Source organism: Bos indicus x Bos taurus, chromosome 28, assembly GCF_003369695.1.
Source record: "Bos indicus x Bos taurus breed Angus x Brahman F1 hybrid chromosome 28, Bos_hybrid_MaternalHap_v2.0, whole genome shotgun sequence".
Lineage (NCBI taxonomy): Eukaryota > Metazoa > Chordata > Mammalia > Artiodactyla > Bovidae > Bos > Bos indicus x Bos taurus.
In genome coordinates, this window is record NC_040103.1 from 15,519,221 (window position 1) to 15,544,458 (window position 25,238).

Consider the following 25,238-nt stretch of genomic DNA (forward strand, 5'->3'; position numbering starts at 1 on the left):
TATAACTCAGCCAAACACTCACAGTTTTCAACATCCCCCAAAGACAGACCTGGAGCAAGCAGCTGTGCTGCCTGTTTTGCTCTGTCATCTCTCGGGTGACAGACCATCTAGGGGCAGGGAACAGAGTTAGTGTTCCAAACAGAACACTGGACACAGAAAGTCTGGTTCTTCCCTGGAACCAAGAAACCACCAAGAAAAAGAGAAACACAGCAAGAAATACAAAACAACCCCCCAGAACAATCATGAGAAGAGAGTTAAGATGGGCAAGAAGAGAGGGCAGAGAAAGAGATATTGAGGAATTAACAGCCACAGAGTTTTCCTCGTGACAATGAACCTGAGAAAATTTCAGAAATTATTTGTTTCAAACAGATACCATGTAAATTCAACCTATTTGGCCCCAACAGGACTTGAATCAACACCCTGAATCCATCTATTTTATTTTAGTTTTTATTTGGCTGCGCCTCACGGCATACAGGATTTTAGTTCCCCAACCAAGGACAGAACCCACGCCCCATGGAGTGGAAGCATGAAGCCCTAACTACTGGACTGCCAGGGAATTCCCTCCACCTGCCTGTGTTAAAGCTGTAGTCCATGACACCATAAACAAAAACCATAAAAGGAAGACTGGTTTAGGTGACCCAGGACATATCAGAGATGATTTCCTGGTGGCTCAGTGGTAAAGAATCTGCCTTCAGTGGAGGAGACCCAGGTTGGATCCTTTGGTTGGGAAGATTCCCTGGAAAAGGGAGTGGCTACCCACTCCAGTATTCTTGCCTGAAGAATCCCATGGACAGAGGAGCCTGGTGGGCTATGGTCCATGGGGTCACAAAGAGTCAGACACAACTGAGTGACTAACACTTTCACTTTTACTTTTCAGGACCTATCAGAAAAACTAAACTCCAGGTTCATTTCTGAGTAGCATCTTCAAGATGGGTATAAAATTTAAGACATGATTTTAAATTTTTAATCAAAGGTCTAAACGTCGTAAGCAATTCTTAACCTTACTAATCAGGTCAGAGATCCTAAACTGGAACAAAAATCAAACTGAGAAGTAAACAGGCAAGTAAATTCTATTAATGTGCTTGGAAAAAAAAAAAAAAACTCACTTGCTTGCCTTTAATATATCTAAAGTAAAATGCTTAGGTAGATTAAAATTTGTTGTCAGAATCAGCATTTCCTGTAAATATACTTACAAAGTCAATCTCACAGATTATGGAAGAGCTTTAGAACTCTTAACTGTGCAATATATTGTACCATTAACAACAAAAAAACCTTGTAGAATGGAAATTACATAACTGACGATCCACAGCAGCACATTTACAATGGAATTAGGGTTATATAAATAAAGATCTGCTCCTTGGGATTCAGCATGAAAAATATATTAAAATAAGTGAAAAAGCCATAAGCAAAAACACACCTACAAACCTGGAAAATTCTAAGCACTCAAATGTGAGCATTTTCTCATTGTATCCACTCACATATGAAATCCCAAAGCCAATTTCCAGCCCATTAAAAAACATGAGTATAGCATTAAGTTGATCTAACGACAGACTAGCCTTAAGCATCACTGAATTACCAATAATTGTTGTCTTTCTCATAATTTCCAAAGTTTTCTGGAGCCACTTTCAGTGAACCAGGCTTCTTATATCAGAGATTCCAAAACTCTTCACTGAATGGCTTTTATTCTGGGCAAAACCTTCTCCAGCAGGTACAGGCACCACTGCAGGCACACGTGAAGGTTGGCTGCTACGCCAGCCCACCCACCCAGCATGCAGCAGGTTTGCCAAATCCCAGGCTTGGCGAAGCGTGTTTGCAAGTCTGGGCCTGTTGTTAGTCCACCCAGAGCCAAGGGAGGCACGCCTTCTTGCCACCAGCCCCGGACTCAGCTTTTTCGATTCAACTCGAGGATAAACGCAAGATGCCCCCAGTTCTATTTACACCAGTCAATGCTAACCATTCTCTGTACAACTTGCAGTTTTGCAACCAACATCCCTCATTTATTGACAACTACCAAGAATTAGAGCCATCTGCACTAAGCCAAGTAAAGGCCACCATAGAACAGTGACTACATTAAATCACTGGATTGCCAAAAATAATTGTCATGTAGTTAACACAGTAAGCCCCCTACATGTGAACAAGTTTTGTTCCAAGGGTGTGTTCTTAAGTCCAATTTGACCAAGTAAGCCTAGGTACCTAACACAATCAGCTATATAGTGCTGCTTTTATCCTTGCTTCCAGACATCTTTGGCTTGAAATAAAGATACTGTACTCTATACAGAACTGTACAGCAAGTACACAAAAGCATGACCACTTGTAGAGGAAGCACGTGTGTGACAATGTACCCTAGACACGAGAACTAACTCACGTGAATGGACAAGTGAACAAACATTCGCATCTTTTAAAGTCTGCAGCTTAAAGGTTCATGTGTAGGGGACTTACTGTTCCAAGTAGTTAACACAGGTTTTGAAAAAAAGAACTGTCTCTCACAATATTGAGTCTCTAAACCAATCTGAACAGCTCTGCTGAGCAGAAAGTCAACCTCCCACCTTCAATTCAGTGCATCACCACTAAACGCCTCCTGGGCCCAGACTTAAGCCCACCTCCTTCCCCCTTCTGTTACTGGCACTGTTATTCTCAGTCAATATCTCACATCTCATCAGTTACCAAGTGGCATTAAGTCAGCCCCCAGAACAGCTGTCCAACACATCCTGCGCTTTCTGTGCTCCAGCTCAAGTCTTTTACTCCTCTTCACTGGGCCACCGCCAAAGCTCCTAATCGATACACCAGGTCCAGTGTGTAGATCACGCTGAACTAAACTAGTAAGGTTTTCTCTTCATTCAACACCCTGCTCAAAACCTTACAATGGCTCCCTCATTCCTGCAGAGTAAGCCCAAACTCATCGCTACGATGTTCAAGTCCACCTTCGATCCAGTCCCCATGCAAGTTCCCCATACTTTCACACTCAGCCCCAGGGACAGCCTAAGGTTTGCACACACAAATGCCTTCAGGGCCCAGGCATCTGACAATGATAAATCTCAGCACAGAGAGTGGTGCTGGCAACTATGATTAAAGGCCAACTTTATGTCTTTTTCTAAAGACTCTTTTCCTAGAGGAAAAAAAAACAACCCACGTTTTAAAACCTGAAGGGACTGCCCTGGCAGTCCAGTGGTTAAGGCTGCACCTTCCAACGCAGGGGGTGTAGCTTTGGTCCCTAGTCAGGGAGCTAAAGACCACATGCCTCACGACCAAAAAACCTAAGCATAAACCAGAAGCAATATCGTAACAAAGACTTTTAAAACATCGTCCACATCAAAAAAATAAAAAAGAAACCCATCATCCTGGGCAAACATGTCCAGAGATCACTCTGGTCCAGGGGCTTCCAGACCCCATGTCCTGCTGGTCACCCACTAACAAGAGCCACTGCACCCCAAGCCCAGTCCTGATCATTCTGTATCCTCTGCCTAGAGTACCTGAAGCCGTTTCCTCCAAATTTCTGGAACTTTGGGACAGCTCCAAAGACGCCTCCCACAGCACCTTCCCACACACGCTAAGCATCATGTACACTCCCCCTCCTTCAGGCTGGGATGAGCACGGTCTGCCTTAATCCAAAACCAAAGTTTTGTGTTCTCTGATTCATCCAAATGAAGCAAAAAAAAAAAAAGGTTCACTCTTTTCCGACGGTATAGCTCTTCATGATTCCAGATTAAAGCGGGGGTGATTTATCTTTGTCCCCACCTTTAGCCAGCCCTGAGCTCTGACTTCTGAAACCCCAGCTCTACACAACTGCCAAAAGCACAATTCAGCTTCTTAGCTGTTCTGTTACAAATAACTAGCAAATGTGCTCAGGAAAAAGGGAGCCTTGGGTGCTGGGTCTCCTCTCGATTTCCACCTTCCCCAGATCTCCCCCCAGCAGTTCTTCATGATCTTGTTAATCCTTCCACTTATCTTCAGTGAAGCTTGCCTGAATTAACTAATTGTGATTTTCAAAAAGGGAAAAAGTATACCTAACTTTTGCAAGGAAAAAAAATTGGTAGGCCCTTCCAGAATTTTTTGGATGTTATTTTCTCATCAAAACTGAGGACAAGCTCTCACCTGAGTGGAGGGCTCCAGTACATGAGGCTTCCTGCCCACTTAGAATACCTCAGGGGCTAAGTCTGACCTTCCTAGATTTGATTCCTAATAGCATCATGCTGCAGTACTCTTGCCTGGAAAATCCCATGGACAGATGAGCCTGGTAGGCTGCAGTCCATAGGGTCACACAGAGTCGGACACGACTGAAGTGACTTCAGCAGCAGCAGCAGCAGCAGCATGCTGCTTAAAATATTAACACCTTTGAAAAAAATCTAGTTAGGAGGAAGGTTGGAAAAAAAGATGCTCCATGAATAAGATAAAGGAATTCTTGAGGCTCTGGACTCAACCTGCAAAAAAAAAAATCCATTTTGTAAAAATTAACCCTTTCTTCTTTGAGGAGTAGAGAATATTTAACCCAAAGAAAGAATGTACTCAAAGCTGAGACCTTATCATAAATTAAAAGGAAAAAAGAAAAAGGAAAGTAAAGATAATTAGTAGTAGGATATCTCTCTGTATTTTAAGGTAATTAATAACTGGGCTGACTGTAAACTTTTTAAAATGAAAAAAAAAAAAAAATTACCCAAGAAATGCACAACACTGCAACATTTCTAACTGCAAAGCTTTAAAATCATTTGCACAGCATTTCCAGCAATGGTTCAAGTCCATCTACAGTGCAGACAAGTCTTTCAATCTCCAAGATTCACCTTTTCAACTAGAAATAACAATGCTTACTTACCCCTACCCTAGTGAGTAAAGCAACTTCTCATTCCAGCTTCATCTCAGTATTTTTCATTTCCTTCTCCTACTTTTACTTTCTACCTGCATTTCTCCATATTTTGTCAAAGAAGTCAACCTGAAAAGCTGCTAAGCCCTGACCCTTGCTCTTGTACTTTGGGGAATCCAGGCTGGCACATTAACTCCAGCCATAATGGTAACATACTACACACATTTTGGAAAAAAAAAAAAAAACAAACCCTCAGTGATTTGTGAAGACTAAAAGAATTGCCTCAAGTTTATTGTATTTTCTAATCATAATGCAAATTACGTTGCACTGAGAGATTTCTGGCATGCTGCTACCAGGAAAATTCTGCCTTATAATTTGGCCTCTGGTGGTTGTGGCATTTAAAATGCAATAAACACATCCCAGAAGCCCTCTGCAGATGTATCGTGAACACAATGTATAAGCCCCCTGTTCCATGAAAAGAAACAAGAACACACACAGCTGAGAGTCAGATAATGTGGAATGAAAAACAACAACGAGGACGACAAAAAAAAACCCCACAACTCAACTTTGCCCCAAATGTTCTGTCAGCTATTAGGTGATAGCCAATTTTTCTGCTCAGCATTAATAGCCCTGAAAAACTAAGCCAAGAGGGCCACTGGTCGAGCCAGCTTAATGAAGAACATATTTCAAGGTCTCCCTGCCACAGGAGAACAAGTCTTCACCTGAATGGATGCGACAGCAGCATTCGCCTCGGTGCCTTTAAAATGAACTAAACAGGGTTTCATACATATTTATCACCCTGACATGTGATTCTGCTGCCTGAACAAACAAGATCACTGCACTGCCATCTTAGTGACTTGGAGAACTTGGAGTAAAAGAAGGCAGCCTCAGATTCTGGCGTACAGGCTTGAGAAGGGAATTAGGCATCTACGCTCACTCCTAGAGCCTGTAGACAAGCCTGCCCTCCACAGACACAGCCTTGAAGGGACTAAAGAAGAAAACCTGCCTCTGTTCAGATGGGAATGGAAGGAGAAACTACTACTCCAGGTTGAGGGGAGGGGAGAGAAGAGGTACAGGAAAGTAAGCCTTTGTCTAGGTCAATGGGCAGATTCAGGGACTTCTCGCAAGCCTTACTCTGTTTCATTCCTGTGTGAACACAGATGGAAGAATAATGCTATGACAGATCAGCTTTCTGAACGACTCAGCTCTGTATCACTTGGCAATGGCGGCTTCAGCAGCGGTTTTTGCCCACAACTTCCTTCCTTCCCTCCATATATCATCTTTCCACAGATGCTAGGAAACTGCAACTGCTGTAATTCCCGGAGGCATTCTCACCTCAGGGACCAAGTCAATAATAGTAACAATAAGTCGTGCCACTTAACAAGAGATCCAGAAAACTTGTGTTCTTAAGTGCCTTCCGCCATCAATAAGAAAGATGTGTCTCCTCAGTAAGAGAATGAGTACAATCATTTCTATTATATTAATAGCTACAGTGGCATTGTTTTCTGAAGACTAGATCCAATTTCAAATATGACTCTACAGTACAAGACTACAAACTTATTTGTTATTTTAAGGTCTAAAATTTGAAAATTGGATTAGAGTGAAAACATTCAGAGCGATATATAATATTCAGTACTCCTATCTCAGTCCTGTTCCAGGCTTTTAAATAAAGAAAAAAAAAATATTCATTAACTTTTGGCAGCAGTATTGGTGGAGAAAAGTGTAGGCAACAATTGAACAGAGCTTCCGAGGAGCAGGAAGTGAACCTGATGCCTTGGGCTTACATAAAAGCAAGTGAGAAAATCCACAGGGGCTAAAATCACTATCCATCTCAGCAACAATAGGTCTTCCAGTTGGTATTGGTGACTGGTGCTTAACTGTTAGCCAGAGGAATCAGGGGGCTTTGTGTTTTTTTTTTTTTAAAGAGCGGCCAGTGGAATGAATCGTATCACAGCTGGCAAGACAGTTAAGCCAATCATAAGAGCATTTTGTTTATGCTAGCTCTAAATGAACAATCTGGGTAGTCCAGAATCTTCCTGACTTTGCAAGGGGCTCCACTGCACTGCAGTCTATGCGGTCCATGATAAACAGATGCAATTACGATAGTGAAACCGAGTAAGACCCTGCAGGACCACCCCAGGGATAGACCTCCATCTTATCCCCGCCCCTGCCTCTCGTTTGTAGAAAAGCTTTAAATTTGCTCTTTGGTTACAAAGCAGATTTAATTAGAGAAGTGAGAAAATAGTCAAGCAAGACAAATAGCTAAGTCATACAACAAAGACAAAGACCTTTATTTTATTTCCTCCTCAGGGCTGTAAATAATATCCTGAGCCATGTCCTTGAGTTGTTGTGCAGATATTAAAACCCCCACTAGGTGGAAGAAGTTAGCTGCATGCTGACCACCAGTACACATAAATCCCAGACTGGTCGGAACCAGAAGACTGATGGCTGAGATTCCTGAAACATCACTATTTGCTCACCATCAACCCACCAGAGAACTGGGCATGAGCTGAACATGCACCCTGTGTCTCTCTCCCCTCAATGTCTTTCAAAACCCTTCCTGAAAAGCCATCGAGGAGCTCATGTCTTTTGAGCGCAAGCTGCCCATTCTCCTTGTTTGGCGCCCTGCAGTAAACACTGTACTTTCTTTCACCACAGCCCTGTCAGTGGGTCAGCTTTGCTGCACATCGGGCAAGCAGACCCCAGTCTAGTTTGGTAACAACTGCAAGACTGTGAGCTCTCAAGCTCAGTGATACAGCTGGAGGTTTCAAAACATAAGGACAAAATAGGTATTTTTAAAATTTTCTTCTTAGGAAGTAAGATATTTTTTAATTACAAAAGTAATGCGTGTTGCTTCTACAAACTGAGAAGGAAAGGAGCACAAGAAAATTAACATCCCTAAGCTCAGCACCCAATTATAGCCAGCATTCCAGAGAATAGTCTTTTAGACTTTTTTTTTCCCTAGCATAGATATTAAGAATCAAATTCTGATGAAGAATTTGATCACAAAACATTCCTTATACATTTTAATTACAAATTATGATTAAGCAACAAACATCTCTTCAAGGCATTCAGGAGCTGAATTTAGTCCTAGTGTAGGCTTGCCATTAGACTAGAAGGCTCCTTTTTAGGACAGTTCTTACCAGTCAAGTCATCGATCCCATGGTCCAGGCTCAGAAAGAAGCAGATTTTTCAGACAAGAGTCTTTGCAAAACCAAGGTATCTATCTAGCAGATGTATACAAAAATAAAGGAGAAAAACTGCATGCTGTTTTGTGCATATTTCTTTGTTTGCTTTAGACAGGATTAACATATTTGGAGGTGTTGAACCTATCTTCCAAACATGATCTTTTAACAGGAAAAAGAGATTTCTATTCATCTACTTAAATACATTTGATTCAGTTTTTAAAGGTATTTGACACCATCTGTATCACAGCAGATGGAAAAGGAGGTATCTCCTTTATAGTAATAATCTCATTTTGTTCTTAAGACCAAAGAATTCCTTTGAAATGCACATAAAAGCCACACTCACTATCAAAGACAACAGCCATAGCACAAGCAACAAAACCAAAATTGCTCCATAAATAGCCTCTAAGCGGCCTCTGGTGAAAAATGTTAAACACCTCCCTGGTGAACAGGTCAATTTACTCCTCTGTCCGTCAGTGTCTCCGGCAGCACAGTTTCTCTTAGTAGGCTATCATAACAAGTTCTTATCCAGAAGCAAGCATCCTAGAGAGTCATATTAAAGTAATTACACAGTTGGAAAAGTCTATTGGTACCAATTACTCCAAAAATCTTCCAGATGGAGATTAGTTCTACCACACTGGGTGGCAGAAAATGTGAGACTGCAACAAAGGACTGGCGGAAATCCTTCAGGAAAGCCTGGGGGATGGGTACAGTAGGCCTACAGCCCGTCTTTCCAGCGGTTATACAAGAGCCTTCCAGCTGCCCAAAGGTACAGGGACTTACCACAAAACGGCGTGCAGTTGATCCCTGGTGTAAAGTGCGGGATCACTATTCATGTCACAGTAGGCACAGCTCTGGAACTTGCCAGAGACCGCAACCTCACACTATCTGCCGTCCGTGTCTTTTCAAAAGTCTTAGAAAGAACCAGGAACATGGAATAAGGGGTTATTTCTTATGGATTCAGTTTCAATTTGAAAAAGTTCTTGGGGATGGGTGGTGGGAATGGTCGTACAACAATGTGAGTGTATTTAATGCCATTGGATTATATACTAAAAAATGGCTGCAATGGCGAGTTTTACATCTATGTTATATATTCTTTCGTGAAAGTTGTCAGACGTGTCCCACTCTTTGTGACCCCATGGACTGTACAGTCTACGGAATTCTCCAGGCTAGAATACTGGAGTGGGGAGCCATTTCCTTCTCCAGGGGATCTTCCTAACCCAGGGATCAAACCCAGGTCTCCCACATTACAGGTGGATTCTTTACCAGCTGAGCTATGAAGGAAGCCCAAGGGTACCGGAGTGGATAGCCTATCCCTTCTCGAGCGGATCTTCCCGACCCAGAACTCAAACCAGAGGCTCCTGTATTTTATTACTATATGCTATGCTATGCTATGCTAAGTCACTTCAGTCATGTCCGACTCTGTGTGACCCCAGAGACGGCAGCACACCAGGCTCCCCCGTCCCTGGGATTCTCCAGGCAAGAACAGGGGAGTGGGTTGCCATTTCCTTCTCCAATGCATGAAAGTGAAAAGAGAAAGTGAAGTCGCTCAGTCGTGTCCGACTCCTAGCGACCCCATGGACTGCAGCCCACCAGGCTCCTCCATCCATGGGATTTTCCAGGCAGGTGTACTGGAGTGGGGTGCCATTGCCTTCTCCGTTATTACTATATACACATATGGAATTCCCTGATATAGGGCTTCCCTGATGACTCTGGGTAAAGAATCTGCCTGCAATGCAGGAGACACAGGAGACATGGGTTCAATCCCTGGGTTGGGAAGATCCCCTGGAGGAGGAAATGGCAACCTGCTCCAGCATTCTTGCCTGAAAACTCCCATGGACAGAGGAGCTTGGTGGGCTACAGTTCAAAGGGTCACAAAGAGTCAGACATGACTGAGAGACTAAGCACGCACACACACACACACACACACACACATTCTCTCTCTCTCTCTCTCTCTCTCTATATATATATGCATATATAATATATGAAAATAAAACCTAGGAACCAAGCGGGGATTTATGTCTCCCCGCTTGGTTCCCCGCATGGTCAAGAGAGACATGTTGACCATCCATTTGCCCAGGTTCTGCAAGTGGGATTACTAATAAGCTACAGATCACCTAGAACTCCCCAAACAACAGACTTACATCCTCATACTGAACACTTTGTTTTGACTGAGGGTGAACATAAGACCCAGCCATGTGAAGACCAGGGCTCCACATTACAAACTACTTTGGGAACATTTTTTCACACTGTCCAGTTTGTATTAATGTATTACCCAGTCTCTTTAGAAAGATCCATGCCCCTCAAAAAACTTAAGTTTTTAATATATGAAAATTTTTCTCCTGACCAAGTAAAACTATTTATTTTAATATAAGAATTCTGAAAAAATAATCTGAAAAAAACAAACAAACAAACTACATTTCTCCAAGTTATAGCTTTATTTATTAAATTTTAAGTTCAAACCTTCTTATGCCAAATATATTACTATAATTAACCTCTTTCTGTTGCACATGGCTCTTAGGTGTTCACTCTATCCAGTAGCTTGCTTCAAGGGACATCAGTATCCTTGGAAAGTAGGTGGGTCATGATAAGAAGCTAATGAGATGCTAAATTACACATTACAGAAAAACTCATAATGAAAATGAGTCTTTCTAGAGAAAAAGAAAGCATGATCTGGCTAGGATATTGACTGCTTTATAATGTACTTTAATCAAAGGTTCCAAATACCAATGACTATGCAAATTGAAAACAAAAAAATGTTTCTCGAAGTGTTAAAAATTAGGGCATCTGATTACACACAAAACACAGAAAAGGAAGCCATAATCATATCCTTACAGTTCTGGAAGCAACATGCAGAATAATTAGTCTAATGCTGCCAAGGTACGATAAGAGTCAAAAGTCAAACTAATCTTCTGCCTCATTTTTCCTCTAAATCAGAATGCACAGGAATAAAGAAAACATTTCAACACAGAAATTCCACCATAAATCTCCACTAGATAATACTGACCGAGGATCTCTATCCTTCACATTCCAACAGCTACCATATAAATAAATTTTTGTACAAGATTATAGTGGTATCTTTATTCAATAATTAGGTAGGAAAATAAGAATAAAAAGATGGGGTAAAAGGTACCTGGACCATTGCATGGTCTTAACACTAAAGTTTCTGGAATCTTCTTCCAACATTTGATATGTCAGAAGGTAAGAGAAGAATTTAGGCTCCAAATATCCTTTTGCTATAATCTCATTAGAATACATATTTCGATCAAATTAATGAGTGAAATTGTTAGTAATGCCAGTGAATAGAAAATACAAGGAAAGATTTCTACCTTTTACAGCCATCTGAAAAAAATACCAATAATAGTCCTCTTTGGATAATTTTATACCTATTCACTATTTTGGACATGTTGTGTTAAATAGTGAAAACTCAATGTCCCACTTGTTCTCAAGTTCATACAAAATAACCTGCATGATATTTGCCCTAAACAAATCTTACTTTTATAATTTACTAGTAAGCTTCAAGGAGAGGAAAACAAAACAAACAGGAGGGGAAGGTAGAAAAATCTAACTAGAAAAATAAAAATTTCTGTATGTTTTGTGTGTTGTCTTCTATACACTATTAGTGATTGATGTTAAGTTTCAACATTTGTTATTTGTTCAGTAACATATTACTCACCCATCTGAATACAACTGACTATCACAGATACATATATTTTTCTCTCCTCAAAGTGGCATTTCCCTTTGTATCTTCATATATTAGTATAAAAGACCTACTTCTGGTTGCCAAAAATGTCCATATATTCATTATAGATTCAACATAAAAGGAGAAAGAAATCTCACATTTGGCGTTAACTCTCATAATCCCAAAATACTGCATACATCATTGACTCCTGTGCTAAGGCCTCAGGCTCATCAGCAATTTCTTAAAATGGTCAGAGTATAAAATACCTTACCTCACCTAAGCAGATGAGCTGGGAACCACAGTCTTGAGTATTACACTGCTGCCATCTTCACTTAGGTATTTTAATCTCTAAAGAATTTTAGCTACAACCTCATCAGCAAATGTTTCAAGCAAAGTGCTAGATCAAAGTCATTTTTTTTCCCCTGGAGAAGAAAACAGGCAGGGAAGATAAGAGGGCAGAAAAGGTAATTTACCTGCATCAATTTTCTGGAGAGCTCATTAGTGAGGAACTCTTCTTCCTTCTCGTAATTTACAGCAAGGGTTTCTTTCTCCTTTTGCAAAGCTTGAATTTTCTTGAATAAAGTGTTACTTATGAATTCTTCTTCCTGCTCAGCCCGGGCTTGCTGTTAAAATTTTCAAAAAAAGAAAAAAAAACAAAACAAAAATACGTTAAGCAAATAGGAATTTACTAATTGAAATATAGTTCTTATTTTCAGAGAGGGCGCCCATTTTAATTAGAGCTCTATTTTTAACTGAACCAATATACCCCAAGATGACAAAACAGAGGAATTGAGTAGCAACCATAAAAGTAAATCTGTTACCCCAAAGGGACTCTCTGTACTATCATCTTAAATGGATAGTGTCTCAGTCGCTCAGCTGTGTCTGATTCTTTGCGACCCCTTGGACTGTAGCCTGCCTGCTAGGCTCCTCTGTCCATGGGATTCTCCAGGCAAAAATACTGGAGTGGGTAGCCATTCCCTTTTCCAGGGGATCTTCCCAACCCACGGGTCGAACCTGGGTCTCCTGAATTGCAGGCAGACTGTTTACTGTCTAAGCCACCAGCAAGCCCTATTAAGGAGATATTTCAAAGAAATTAACAAAGATGGTTTGCAGTTTTTAGAAGCTATCCCAAATCAATCACCAGAATACAGAAAGCTCCTTCTCCTATGGCAGACGGGTCCAATGCTGTGGTATGTGTATCAATTCATGACAACTCTCCATAGTCTTCTCATTTGAAGGGTTCAGAGTTAAAACACCTAGGTAACATCTTTTACTGAAGCAAAGAAGTACCGTTTACCAAAAGTAAAATTGTGTCACCTCTTCAAGATGTTACTGAAAGGGTTTGGATATGCAATTTGAAAAGCAATACAGATAGATATAGATGAATTTACATGTTCATTAAATACTTATTGGAAGGAAATATAGCAAACAGCTAAAAAGTAGCTGTTGCAAAGAGTCCAAGGGATGAAAACAAGGATGGATGAGAGGAGCATCATTTTTCACTTATTTATTTCCCTACTGGGAATATTTTGGAGGTGAGGGCAAGGACAGGCATTACTAAATGTTAAAAACAGAAGAAAAGGGAGTCAGGCATCATTCAATGGAGATGAAAATATTCTCCCATAGATTCCCCCCCCCCACTTGTGTTTTAACAGAATAAACAGAAAAACCTAGTCATCCTTGCAGGAAACTAATTTTTATAGAAAACTGGGGCTTGTTCCAAATGGACTCAACTCTCTTCAAAGCATCTTTTAAGCTGCAACATTTTGATGCATGAGTCCCCAGTAACGCAGTCCTATTTCATCTGCCAAGGCCAGGAAGGAAAGAACTGCAGCAATTCCAAGCCTCCAACACCTGTCACTTATACAAGACAGCCAGAGGGCAAGAGAAGAAAGGGGACCTACCTGAAACAATCGCCACCTTTTATTGTAAAAGGTCCGACAGCCACTCCTAACTCGCCTGGCTGGGCTGGCTGGGATTGTCACCCCCACCTGGAGAGCCCTGGTTTCTGAGGAGTTCATCCTCCCTGCTCCCCATCACAGGCAGGAAGGACGCCAGTGCCTGGAACTGCCTGCCAAGCAAATCTATCGAAGAAAGTCACGTGTATGTAGTACTAAGACTGAAAAAAGAGCTACATAGAAAATGGAAGCTTGGGGAGGAAGTCTGGCTCTCCAGTTCTTTAAGACACCATCTGGCATAGGCCGGGAGAGGTAAGCAACAAAGAACACATCACTCAGCTAATAAGGTTTTATGACCAACCAAGCGCACCCGGGGAGCAGGCCGGAGGTTCTCAGGGTTCCCTTACACACTCTGTAACTCATCAGTGCTTCTCAAGGTCATGCTCTTTACCCAATGGTCAAGGGAGCACAGCCCAGGACCGGCGCACTTCTTCTCCCCTTTAAATTGACCCCCAACTTGGCTTCAAAACTCTCAGACTTTAAGATCTCATACTAGTGCACTGGGCAGGAATCCAAAGCATTTCTTTCGGGCATATATGACACACACATCCAAGCCCGCAATCTGTTCAAGTTACCTGTTTTTCTGGTTTTGACTGACAAAGTTCTATATGATTTGAATCTTGATTATTCTAAAAGGAACAGGACGAAAAGGTAGAGAGGGGAACTGTAATGCCTTTAGCAGGTGATTCTGCACTTAAATTTCAAAAGGATGTTTACCATAAACTCACTTCATTATCAGATCAGACTCAACTTCTTGTGTGTTACCTGGCATTCTCTATTTAGATGACTGGTAAATTTACCCACAGTCCAGGAACAGAGAACCAGGCTCCACGGCCCAGCAGACTACCACTCCCTTTGCACAGGGACCTAGAAGTGAGAAGCTGAAAATAAGAGGCCAGGCCCTAAAAGTTTAAAAATAAAAAGGATTGGGGGCAAGCTAAGTCTGTTCTGTCAGTGCTTTCCAAAGTAAGTGATGGTTGTGAGAGACCCAGGCTTTAAGCCAACTAAACTTGTCACCATTTTAGAATAGCCACTTATTTCTAGGCAATAGAAATAGGAAAAGCCCTCCAAGGACCCACCAACAACACGAGGAACTGTTCTATAGAGGCTGGCTAAAGTCTGTCTAATTTAACAAGGGATTAACCAGGCCTGACACAGAGCTCCTTTCACTAAGTTTTTGCACTGGGGACTGTTACTCTGCTTCCCATAGCATCTAAACACACAGAGAAAAAACATCTATCTGGGAGATAAGACTCAGGTCCCCAAACAGAAAACTAGTTCACCCTTTCTCCAACTGGTCACAGAGCATTTTTAGGAATTAACTCACAAATGAGGGGAAAAGACAGGCTGTTATATCCAATACGGCTCCAGAGAAAATTGTTTAAAGACTCAGCTCTAGTGTACTGACGACCATGGGCAAACATGATCATCGCAGTAGGTGCCAGGCATCACAGACAAGCAAGAAGCATCCATTTAGATTCCCCTGCAGCTCTCCCCCTACTCTTTAGGCATTAATCTCAATCTTCATCTCAAATCCTGGCTTTTTCTTCCCCTTAAGTCCAAAACAGGCTTCCCAGGTGGCATTAGTGGTAAAGAAACTGCTTGCCAATGCAGGAGACGCAAGAGAGAGAGAGAGGTTCGATCTCTGGGTGAGGAAGATCCCCTGGAGTAGGGAATGGCAACCCCCTCCAGTATTCTTGCCTGGAGAATCCCATGGAAAGAAGAGCCTGGCAGGCTGCAGTCCACAGGGTCGCAAAGAGCTGAACATGCCTGAAGTGACTTAGCACATATGCACACACACACATTCCAAAACAGGCCTTTTTGTTTAGGCTGTAAAAGCAATCACTTTTCCAATTTATCTCCCCCAAAGAAGCCAAGAGCTAGGTAGACCACAGCCTAGGAGCAAAACAGGCCAAGTGTTATTTGCAAGGAGCTTGGGGTTGGACAGGTGGACAGGACAGATATAAAAACAGGCTGACACGAAATCTAAGTTTTATCAATCTATTTCCCTTTTATCTGAAATGCTTGAAAATCTCAGCATACCTAAACACATCCAAATTCAAAAATCAAACTCTCTTCTCAAAACTTAAAAAAAAAAAAAAAAAATCAATCAAGGTTAGCTTATAACTCCCTAAACTCTCAAAAGAAAATATGAGCCAACAATTACAAACTCTTTGTTTTGCATATGTTTGCAGAGTTGAAGACTGCAAAAATCTGGGGGAAATCAAAAAATCTGTGATTACAGATATAAAGAACAAACTAGTGGTTACCAGTGGGGAGAGTGACTACAGAAGGAAGGAAGGAAGAGGTACAATCAGGCATAAAATAAGCTACAAGGAAATATTGTACAACATGGAGAATATAGCCAGTACTTCATAATAACTATAAATAAACTTTTAAAAATTGTTAATCATAATATTGTACACTTTGTAATTTACATAATATTGTGCAGCAACTATACTAATATTTTTAAAATGTGATTATATTTTCATGTTCGATAAGGTTCTAACTGCTATGTTCAGAAGTTGAGTGAATGCTAGCATTACCTTATTCATTTATCAGTGTCTGCTACTTTGCCCCCCCACCCAGCAGGGTTCACTTGACTTCTGCTGATGTGACGAGTACAAAGCAATTCTCAGTCTCCATCACTCTTTACTCATTCTACAAAAGTCTGATTAAAAAAAAGAAAAGAAAACGAAACAAAGAAAGGGACGGGTCGGGGAGACACAGGAGCAATTTACCAAGGTCTTTGGAAAAAGTGGCAACCCATTCCAGTATTCTTGCCTGGAGAATCCCATGGACAGAGGAGCCCGGTAAGCTACAGTCCATGGGGTTGCAAAGAGTCAGACACGACTTAGCTAGTAAACAACAAACTGGGAAAAGTAAACATCCATCAAAAAATTCTTAGAAAACAATTATTTCCTCCTGAGTCACCACATATTTATTTAGGCAACCATACTCAAATGAGCACAATTTTGTGCTGATAAGGAAATCATTCTGACCCACTGCTATTATGAGCAGGGCACAGATTTGATAGGAGATTCCCCCGTGATTGTTTAGTGCTTCTATTCTCTATCAGTGATATTCTGCAGACCAAGGGTTAGTACAGAAAGGAGAATTTGAAAACTCTCAACAAGAGCACTCACTGCTGGCAAGAAACTCCAAGTACCAAGACCAAAATTATGTAAGATGATGCAACTCATAATCTGTTAGGAGTAAGAAAAGGATGGTTTCCAAAGCAAAAAAAAAAAAAAATACAGGCATTTATCTATCTGACAGCTGCTGCTGCTGCTAAGTCGCTTCAGTCGTGTCCGACTCTGTGCGACCCCATGGACAGCAGCCCACCAGGCGCCCCCGTCCCTGGGATTCTCCAGGCAAGAACACTGGAGTGGGTTGCCATTTCCTTCTCCAACTATCTGACAGCAGGCGCAGGTAAAGGATATAATGAAGAGAAAGCTCAAGTGCCTACCAAGATTTTGCAACTGTTTTACAAAATTACCTTTAATTTGAATGCTGTTTGCTTTAATTACAAAAAATCATAATACTAAGATACCTTGGGGGTTGGGAGGGAGGCTCAAGAAGGAAGGGGAATATACACACATATACACACTTAATGGCTGATTCAGGTTGTTGTACTGCAGAAAACAATACAACATTGTAAAGCAGTTATCCTCTGATTTAAAAAAACACCTTGGAACTCTAATTTTTAAAAATTCAGACAGGCTGGTATTTATTATTTTAATTATTTAAATTCCTTAAATTTAGGAACCTATTTACATACATTATTCTAATTATTTAAATTTATTGTTCTGTTGCTTAGTAACTTACAACTCAAATTTTAACGATCTTAACACCTCAGTTTGATAAAGCATCTGAAACCAAATTGTCAGGATGGCAGAAACCAATACCAAGCCAGGAAACTGAGTAACACTGTGTTCTCTCTCTGCTCTCGTTTATGAGGTACACCACTGCCTGTATCGATTGTTCTGGGAGATGCTTGGCATTCGGTGGAGCTCATGACTGATGGCTGGCACCTCTTACAAGATTAACCTGGACATCGGTCATACCCATGGGTTTATCAGAACAAACTACTATCCTGCCATGGTCCTGCACGGGCTAACGTTTTAAGTGCCAGGAGATCCCCTGGAGAAGGGGATGGCAACCCATTACAGTATTCTTGCCTGGAGAATTCATGGACAGAGGGCCTGGCAGGCTACAGTCCATGGGTCACAAAGAGTCAGATAAGACTGAGCGACTAATACACACTGCAGTGGTGGGTGACAGGGAGGACATGCGACAAGCCCAAGGCCCACACCTGTGGTTCTTCTATTAGAAGAACTAAGGAAGTGATGTCAATTACATGCCTGAGAATTATAATCCTCTATTTAGGCCATGGAAGCACCAGGTTATCTCATGCTTCCTCCACACACTGTGTACCAGCCCTCAGTAAAAGCAATTAATAACTGATAGATGAAAGCATTTATATTATTTATTTCCTCCCAGTATCGTCAGCAGATCACTAAGTACACAAGGGCCAGAAAGGAGTCATTATTAGCCCTCACAAGTGTGCTAAGCTGCCCCAGACACTGTGCTCAGGCCATTGTTCCAGGACTGCAGGGCAAGGGCGGAAACCACAACAAAGGGGACTTTCAGGACAAGAACTCGGAGAATCTTGATGTTAAAAAGGACCTTAATGGTTAGCCAGTTTCATCAAGCTGCAAGGCCTCTCAAACCAGCTTAGTGAAAGACCAGCCCTCACCACCAGTCCGCAGGGGGCAACACATCCCTCCATGCGTGTCCTACTGGACACGAGCAGAAACGGCTCTACAGACATGCTTCGCCCCATGAATTCAACAACACCCAAACCGGTCCATGCCCAGTTCAGGAAGATAAGCGCCCTGGTCACTTGCTTGGATACAGAGCAATGAGAAATTGCTAGGGAAGTTACTAAATGTTTACAGTGGATTATGGGTTAAGAATTTGTCTCCCCTTGGGCCAGTGACAAACAGAACAAGTCCATAGGCCAAACTTTGAACAGCATGGCTTGGGGTGGGCGAGGGGGACAGTGCATACATGCCGTCAGACTCTGGAGTCAGGCTGCCTGGTTTATAAGGTGCCTATGCCCACCTCCAGCTGTGAAACCCCAGCTGAGTCACGGGACCTCTCTGGGCCATTACATTCTCCTCTAGAAAGTGAAAATAATGGCACCTCCTGCCAGGTTGGTTATGAAGATAAATTCACACAATTCACATCAAGAGCTTACCATGCTCATACCTTGCATGAGTAAGCACTCGAGAGACATTTAGCAGAAGAGCTTGAAGAGGGGGTATGTACAGGATGATTCATGAGACAACAGTGAAGTCTTAGGGAATCTCACTTCATTTAGCTAAAAGGGGCGATGAACCTATTTGCAAAAGCACAAATAAAGACACAGACGTGGAGAACACACACACACGCACACCAAGGGGGAGTGAAGGAGTAGGATGAACTGGCGGATTGGGATTGACATAGATACACACTATAAAACAGATAACTAATGAGAACCTAATGTAGAGCTCAGAGAACTCAACTCAGTGCTCTGTGAGGACCTAAATGGGAAGGCAATTCAAAAAAGACGGACTGTATGTATACATATAGCTGATTCACTTTGGTGTACAGCAGAAATTGGCAAAATATTGTAAAGCAACTATACTTCAATCAAATTTTTAAAAAGAAAAAAGGAGAAATGGACACAGTTGTGGCACAGAAAAATAATATACAGTGGAAGAATTAAGGGAAAAAAAATGGTTTGTATGTACTGTCATAAAAAGATGTCCAGGGACTTCCCTGGTGGTCCACCAGTTAAGACTCCACGCTCCTGATGCAGGGGGCCAGGATTTGATCCCTGGTCAGGGAACTAGATCCCACATAACCACAACTAAAGATCCCATGGGCTGTAACTAAGACCCAGTGCAGACCAGTAAAGAAATAAAATGTTAAAAAAGCAAAAAATGGTTAAGTGAAACAGAGAAAGTAAAGGTGGAAGGGCTCTACATTGAGCTCCGAAACAAAAACCACATGCCAAGGACACAAAACACTGGAAGTCGGTTAACAGAAACTGTTGACAATCCACACAGACACTAACTGCCCTACTCTCATGATAAGCGATGGCTTCAGACCTCCAAATTCTCATCAACCGTACAATAATTTTACCTAAAACATGTACAAACAAGAAGACCAAAAATATGGAAGATATCAATAGATACAGGAAGGAAAATGAAAAGATTTCAAGCACAACTAATTATAAGACTAGGAAGAAAAACAGGAAAGAGAAAAAGAGAGTGAGAATATCTAAAAAGATGATGGCTTCTATACAATCTGAGAATATCCCATAACTAATCCAACGAACGGAGAAGGCAATGGCACCCCACTCCGGTACTCTTGCCTGGAAAATCCCATGGATGGAGGACCCTGGTAGGCTGCAGTCCATGGGGTCACTAAGAGTCAGACACGACTGAACGATTTCACTTTAACTTTTCACTTTCATGCATTGGAGAAGGAAATGGCAACCCACTCCAGTGTTCTTGCCTGGAGAATCCCAGGGATGGAGGAGCCTGGTGGGCTGCCGTCTATAGGGTCACACAGAGTCGGACACAACTGAAGTGACTTAGCAGCTGCAGTAATCCAATGAAAGACGTGAGGGAACTCCTTGACTGTCCAATGGTTAGGACTCTGCACTTTCACTCCAGGGACCTGGGTTCAATCCCTCATCTGGGAACTAAGATCCTGCAAGCCGAGGGGTGTGACCAAAAATAAAAAAATAAACATAGCTCCTCATGCTGTGTTTGTTTTGGCCGAATCTGGCCACCCTATCTGGTTTCCAAGTGGCTCTCTCTTAAAGTTCAGGTTTGGGGGTACAGCACCATACTCACATCCCTGCCCCTTCTTTGGCAAAAGACTGCTGTTCAAGATAGTTTTCAAAAAGTTTCTTTGGTATTATTTTCTCATTTTTCCCTCTCAAAATTTTTTATTTCCTACTGTAACATTTCCCAGATCCCGTAGAATACAGGAACCCTGAGTTTCGAACCGTGTCCCCACTGTTGTGACACAAGCAGTGCTCAGCCTCAATGCTACTTCTAGAAGCTTCTCTTCCCCCAATAATAAACTCCCTTGTCAGAACCGCTGACAAGTAAAAGCAAACTACAGTCATTAGATTCTTAAATTGCAATCCAACACTCATGACACAGCATCTCCTACACAGTAAGCTCTATGTGGACAGGGCAGCGAATACCACAGACATTGCCCCTGCCCTGGAGAGATATATAATCCTTCCAGCAATTAAAGAAAAGTAATATAGTTAATCCAAACATTTAGCAGTTGGCTTTGGAATACTCTTAGCTCTATAAAATAGCCTAAAGAACCAAGGGATTTAAAATGAGATTGAGCGGGTCAGATGGTAAAGAGTTTGCGTACAATACATGAGACCTGGGTTCAATCCCTGGGTTGGCAAGTTCCCCTGCAGAAGGGAATGGCTGCCCACTCCAGTATTCTCGCCTGGAGAATTTAACAGACAGAGGAATTTAACCCATACATTTAGCAACTGGCCTCAGAATGATCTTGGCCATATAAAATAGCCTGCAAGAACCAAGGGATTTAAAATGAGATTGAGATGCACAGAAACTGTGGAAAATTCTGAAAGAGATGGGAATACCAGACCACCTGACCTGCCTCTTGAGAAACCTATATGCAGGTCAGGAAGCAACAGTTAGAACTGGACATGGAACAACAGACTGGTTCCAAACAGGAAAAGGAGTAGGGCAAGGCTGTATATTGTCACCCTGCTTATTTAACTTATATGCAGAGTACATCATGAGAAACGCTGGGCTGGACGAAGCATAAGCTGGAATCAAGATTGCCGGGAGAAATATCAATAACCTCAGATATGCAGATGACACCACCCTTATGGCAGAAAGTGAAGAGGAACTCAAAAGCCTCTTGATGAAAGTGAAAGTGGAGAGTGAAAAAGTTGGCTTAAAGCTCAACATTCAGAAAACGAAGATCATGGCAACCGGTTCCATCACTTCATGGCAAATAGATGGGCAAACAGTGGAAACAGTGACAGACTTTATTTTTTGGGGCTCCAAAATCATTGCAGATGGTGATTGCAGCCATGAAATTAAAAGACGCTTACTCCTTGGAAGGAAAGTTATGACCAACCTAGATAGCATATTCAAAAGCAGAGACATTACTTTGACAACAAAGGTTCGTCTAGTCAAGGTTATAGGTTTTTCCAGTGGTCATGTATGGATGTGAGAGTTGGACTGTAAAGAAAGCTGAGCGCCAAAGAATTGATGCTTTTGAACTGTGGTGTTGGAGAAGGCTCTCAATTGAGAGTCCCTTGGACTGCAAGGAGATCCAACCAGTCCATCCTAAAGGAGATCAGTCCTGGGTGTTCAATGGGAGGACTGATGTTGAAGCTGAAACTCCAATACTTTGGCCACCTGATACGAAGAGCTGACTCATTGGAGAAGACCCTGATGCTGGGAAAGATTGAGGGCAGGAGGAGAAGGGGACGACAGAGGATGAGATGGTTGGGTGGCATCATTGACTCCATGGACATGGGTTTGGGTGACTCTGGGAACTGGTGATGGACAGGAAGGCCTGGCGTGCTGCGGTTCATGGAGTCAAACATGACTGAGTGACTGAACTGAACTGAACTGAGATGCACAGAAGAAAAAGCTAAGTATTTTATGCACTATGGTAACAGAAGAAGTGGCCTGGTACATGAGCGCCCATACACCTGTTGCATAATGAGGAGCGTAATCATATATGATGATACAAATTTTAAATTATATACATATATATGTGTTTGTATATATTTATAAATGAATGCTTAACTCTATGGACTCTCTTTCAATAATAAATGATAACAGCACTCAATGGTGAAGCATTGATTATATTTCTGGCACTGCAGCAGGCTCCTTCATACAGTCTCTCATTTCATCCACACCTTGGCTCCACCATTTCAGCCTTACATCATACAAGGGGAGAGAGGAGCTGAGAATGGTGAAACAACTTGCCCAATGATCCAAACTACTAAATATCAGGGTTACAATTCAATCCTCAATCCTGGACTAGCTCCCAAGCGCCTAGTCATTCCATGGATCCAAGAACAATGTCTTTCACTGGTTCAAGAGATGTAGAACCAACCAAGCTCCAGAAGCTATACCCACTAATTACTAAAACCAACATCATCTGCACTGTCACAGTGCCTGAGCATCACAAAGCAGTTCACCTTTGGGAGGAGACACCCTGTAATTTCCTTGCCTGAACAAGGTAACAAAATGTTAGGTGAGTGACAGGTGATCTTTAAGAACTGCAGAAGAGCCACTTTTTGCTACTGCTGCCATTGCTGCTACAAGGAGACCACATGTACCCTGGTGGTACACGCGCCATGTGTGTACGTGTATGTATCGCTTCTGGGTGTTGACAGGAAGCTCTTCTCCCCTCCTCCTTCAGACAGTGAATAAAGGGGTAGTTTTCAGGGCTACAGAAAGACATGTTAAGGAGACGAGGGGGACAGGTCTGCCTTAAGCTGGTCAACGAGGACATGGATTCAAGTCTACAAGGACGAACTGCAGGATAAGAAAAGTCACATGCTGTGTAGAAAAGAGTTAATGCGGCAGGCCAAACTTCTATCTTCTGGAAGACTGTTTGCAAAGGTAGCTCTGGGCTGGTGACTGAGAACTTGGATTTGGGGTGGGTTCCCATCAAGTTGATGAAAGTGGCTCTACTGTGTCAAAAATTTTCAAACAAAATGGTCTGTGGGACTTGCCTGGTGTTTCGGTGGTTAAGTATCTGCCTGCTAATGCACAGGACACAGATGCCATCCCTGGTCCAGAAAGATTCCACATGGAGGGGAACAACTAAGCCTGTGCATCACAACTCCTGAGACCACACGCTCTAGAGCCTGTGCCCCACAACAGGAGAAGCCACGACAGTGAGAAACCTGTGTGCTGCAACCAGAGAGCAGCCTCTGCGTGCTGAAACCAGAGAAAGCCCATGCACAGCAATGAAGACTCAGTGTAGCCATAAGTCAACTTAAAAAAAACTGAAAAGAATTGGTTTGTGATGAACACCTGCTTTCCTGAAGGAGTCTCAAATGTTGGTGTATGTTAAGCAGAGGGTGCCTACAGGCCCAGTCCCCAGTAAGAAGCATCCGTGCTGCGTCTCTTGGTGAGCTTCCCTGGTAGACAGCATTTCACAGGTGCTGTCACAGCTTGCTGCTGGGGCATTAAGCACATCCTGATTAGCTCTCCCAGGAGAAAACTCCCAGACGCTCATGCCTGGTTTCCCCTGGACTTCACTCCGTGTACTTTTCTCCTCTGCTAATTTTGCTTTAAGGCCTTTCACTGTAATAAATCTTAGCCACAAGTATGACTACATTCTGAATACTATGAGTTCTCCCATCAAACCAGAGGGTGGTGTTAGGGACTCTTGATAACCCTATATCTAAAAAAATCCCCTGCTCTGTAGTGACCTAAATGGGAAGCAAATCCAAAAAAGAGGGCTTATATGTATACATGCAGCTGATTCATTTTGTTATATGGTAGAAACTAACAGTCAGTTCAGTTCAGTTTCTCAGTTGTGTCCAACTCTTTGAGACCCCTTGAATCACAGCACGCCAGGCCTCCCTGTCTATCACCAACTCCCGGAGTTCACTCAGACTCACGTCCATCGAGTCAGTGATGCCATCCAGCCATCTCATCCTCTGTTGTCCCCTTCTCCTCCTGCCCCCAATCCCTCCCAGCATCAGAGTCTTTTCCAATGAGTCAACTCTTGGCATGAGGTGGCCAAAGTACTGGAGTTTCAGCTTTAGCATCATTCCTTCCAAAGAAATCCCAGGGCTGATCTCCTTCAGAATAGACTGGTTGGATCTCCTTGCAGTCCAAGGGACTCTCAAGAGTCTTCTCCAACACCACAGTTTAAAAGCATCAATTCTTCAGCACTCAGCTTTCTTCACAGTCCAACTCTCACATCTATACATGACCACAGGAAAAACCATAGCCTTGACTAGACGGACCTTTGTTGGCAAAGTAATGTCTCTGCTTTTGAATATGATATCTAGGTTGGTCATAACTTATCTTCCAAGGAGTAAGCATCTTTTCATCTCATGGCTGCAGTCACCATCTGCAGTGATTTTGGAGCCCAAAAAAATAAAGTCTGACACTGTTTCCCCATCTATTTCCCATGAAGTGATGGGACCAGATGCCATGATCTTCGTTTTCTGAATGTTGAGCTTTAAGCCAACTATTTTAACTCTCCACTTTCACTTTCATCAAGAGGCTTTTTAGTTCCTCTTCACTTTCTGCCATAAGGGTGGTGTCATCTGCATATCTGAGGTGATTGATATTTCTCCCCTATAAGCCAATAAAAATTAATTTAAAAAAATTTTAATATAAAAATAAAAAGAATGCCCTTTCATCTTTCTAAGGCCACAGGGAGCCATAGAACAGAGCACACCTCACACCTACTGTGCCCTAATGATCTCAGTGCAATGGTATAAGCTATAACCCAAAGACCTAAATTTAAGTGCAACCTAAGATGGACCTGAGACCACTTAGCCAGAAAAATCTCCC

At 42.2% G+C, this 25,238-nt stretch overlaps 1 protein-coding gene across 1 annotated transcript in view; it reads right to left on the reverse strand.

The window, feature by feature from the left end:
* Positions 1–25,238, reverse strand: part of CCDC6 (coiled-coil domain containing 6) — a 112,527-nt gene that overhangs the window by 46,020 nt on the left and 41,269 nt on the right. The window contains exon 2 of the mRNA XM_027531094.1: positions 12,136–12,285. Within this exon, the coding sequence (XP_027386895.1) occupies positions 12,136–12,285 (150 nt within the window). The remainder of the gene's footprint in view (positions 1–12,135; positions 12,286–25,238) is intronic.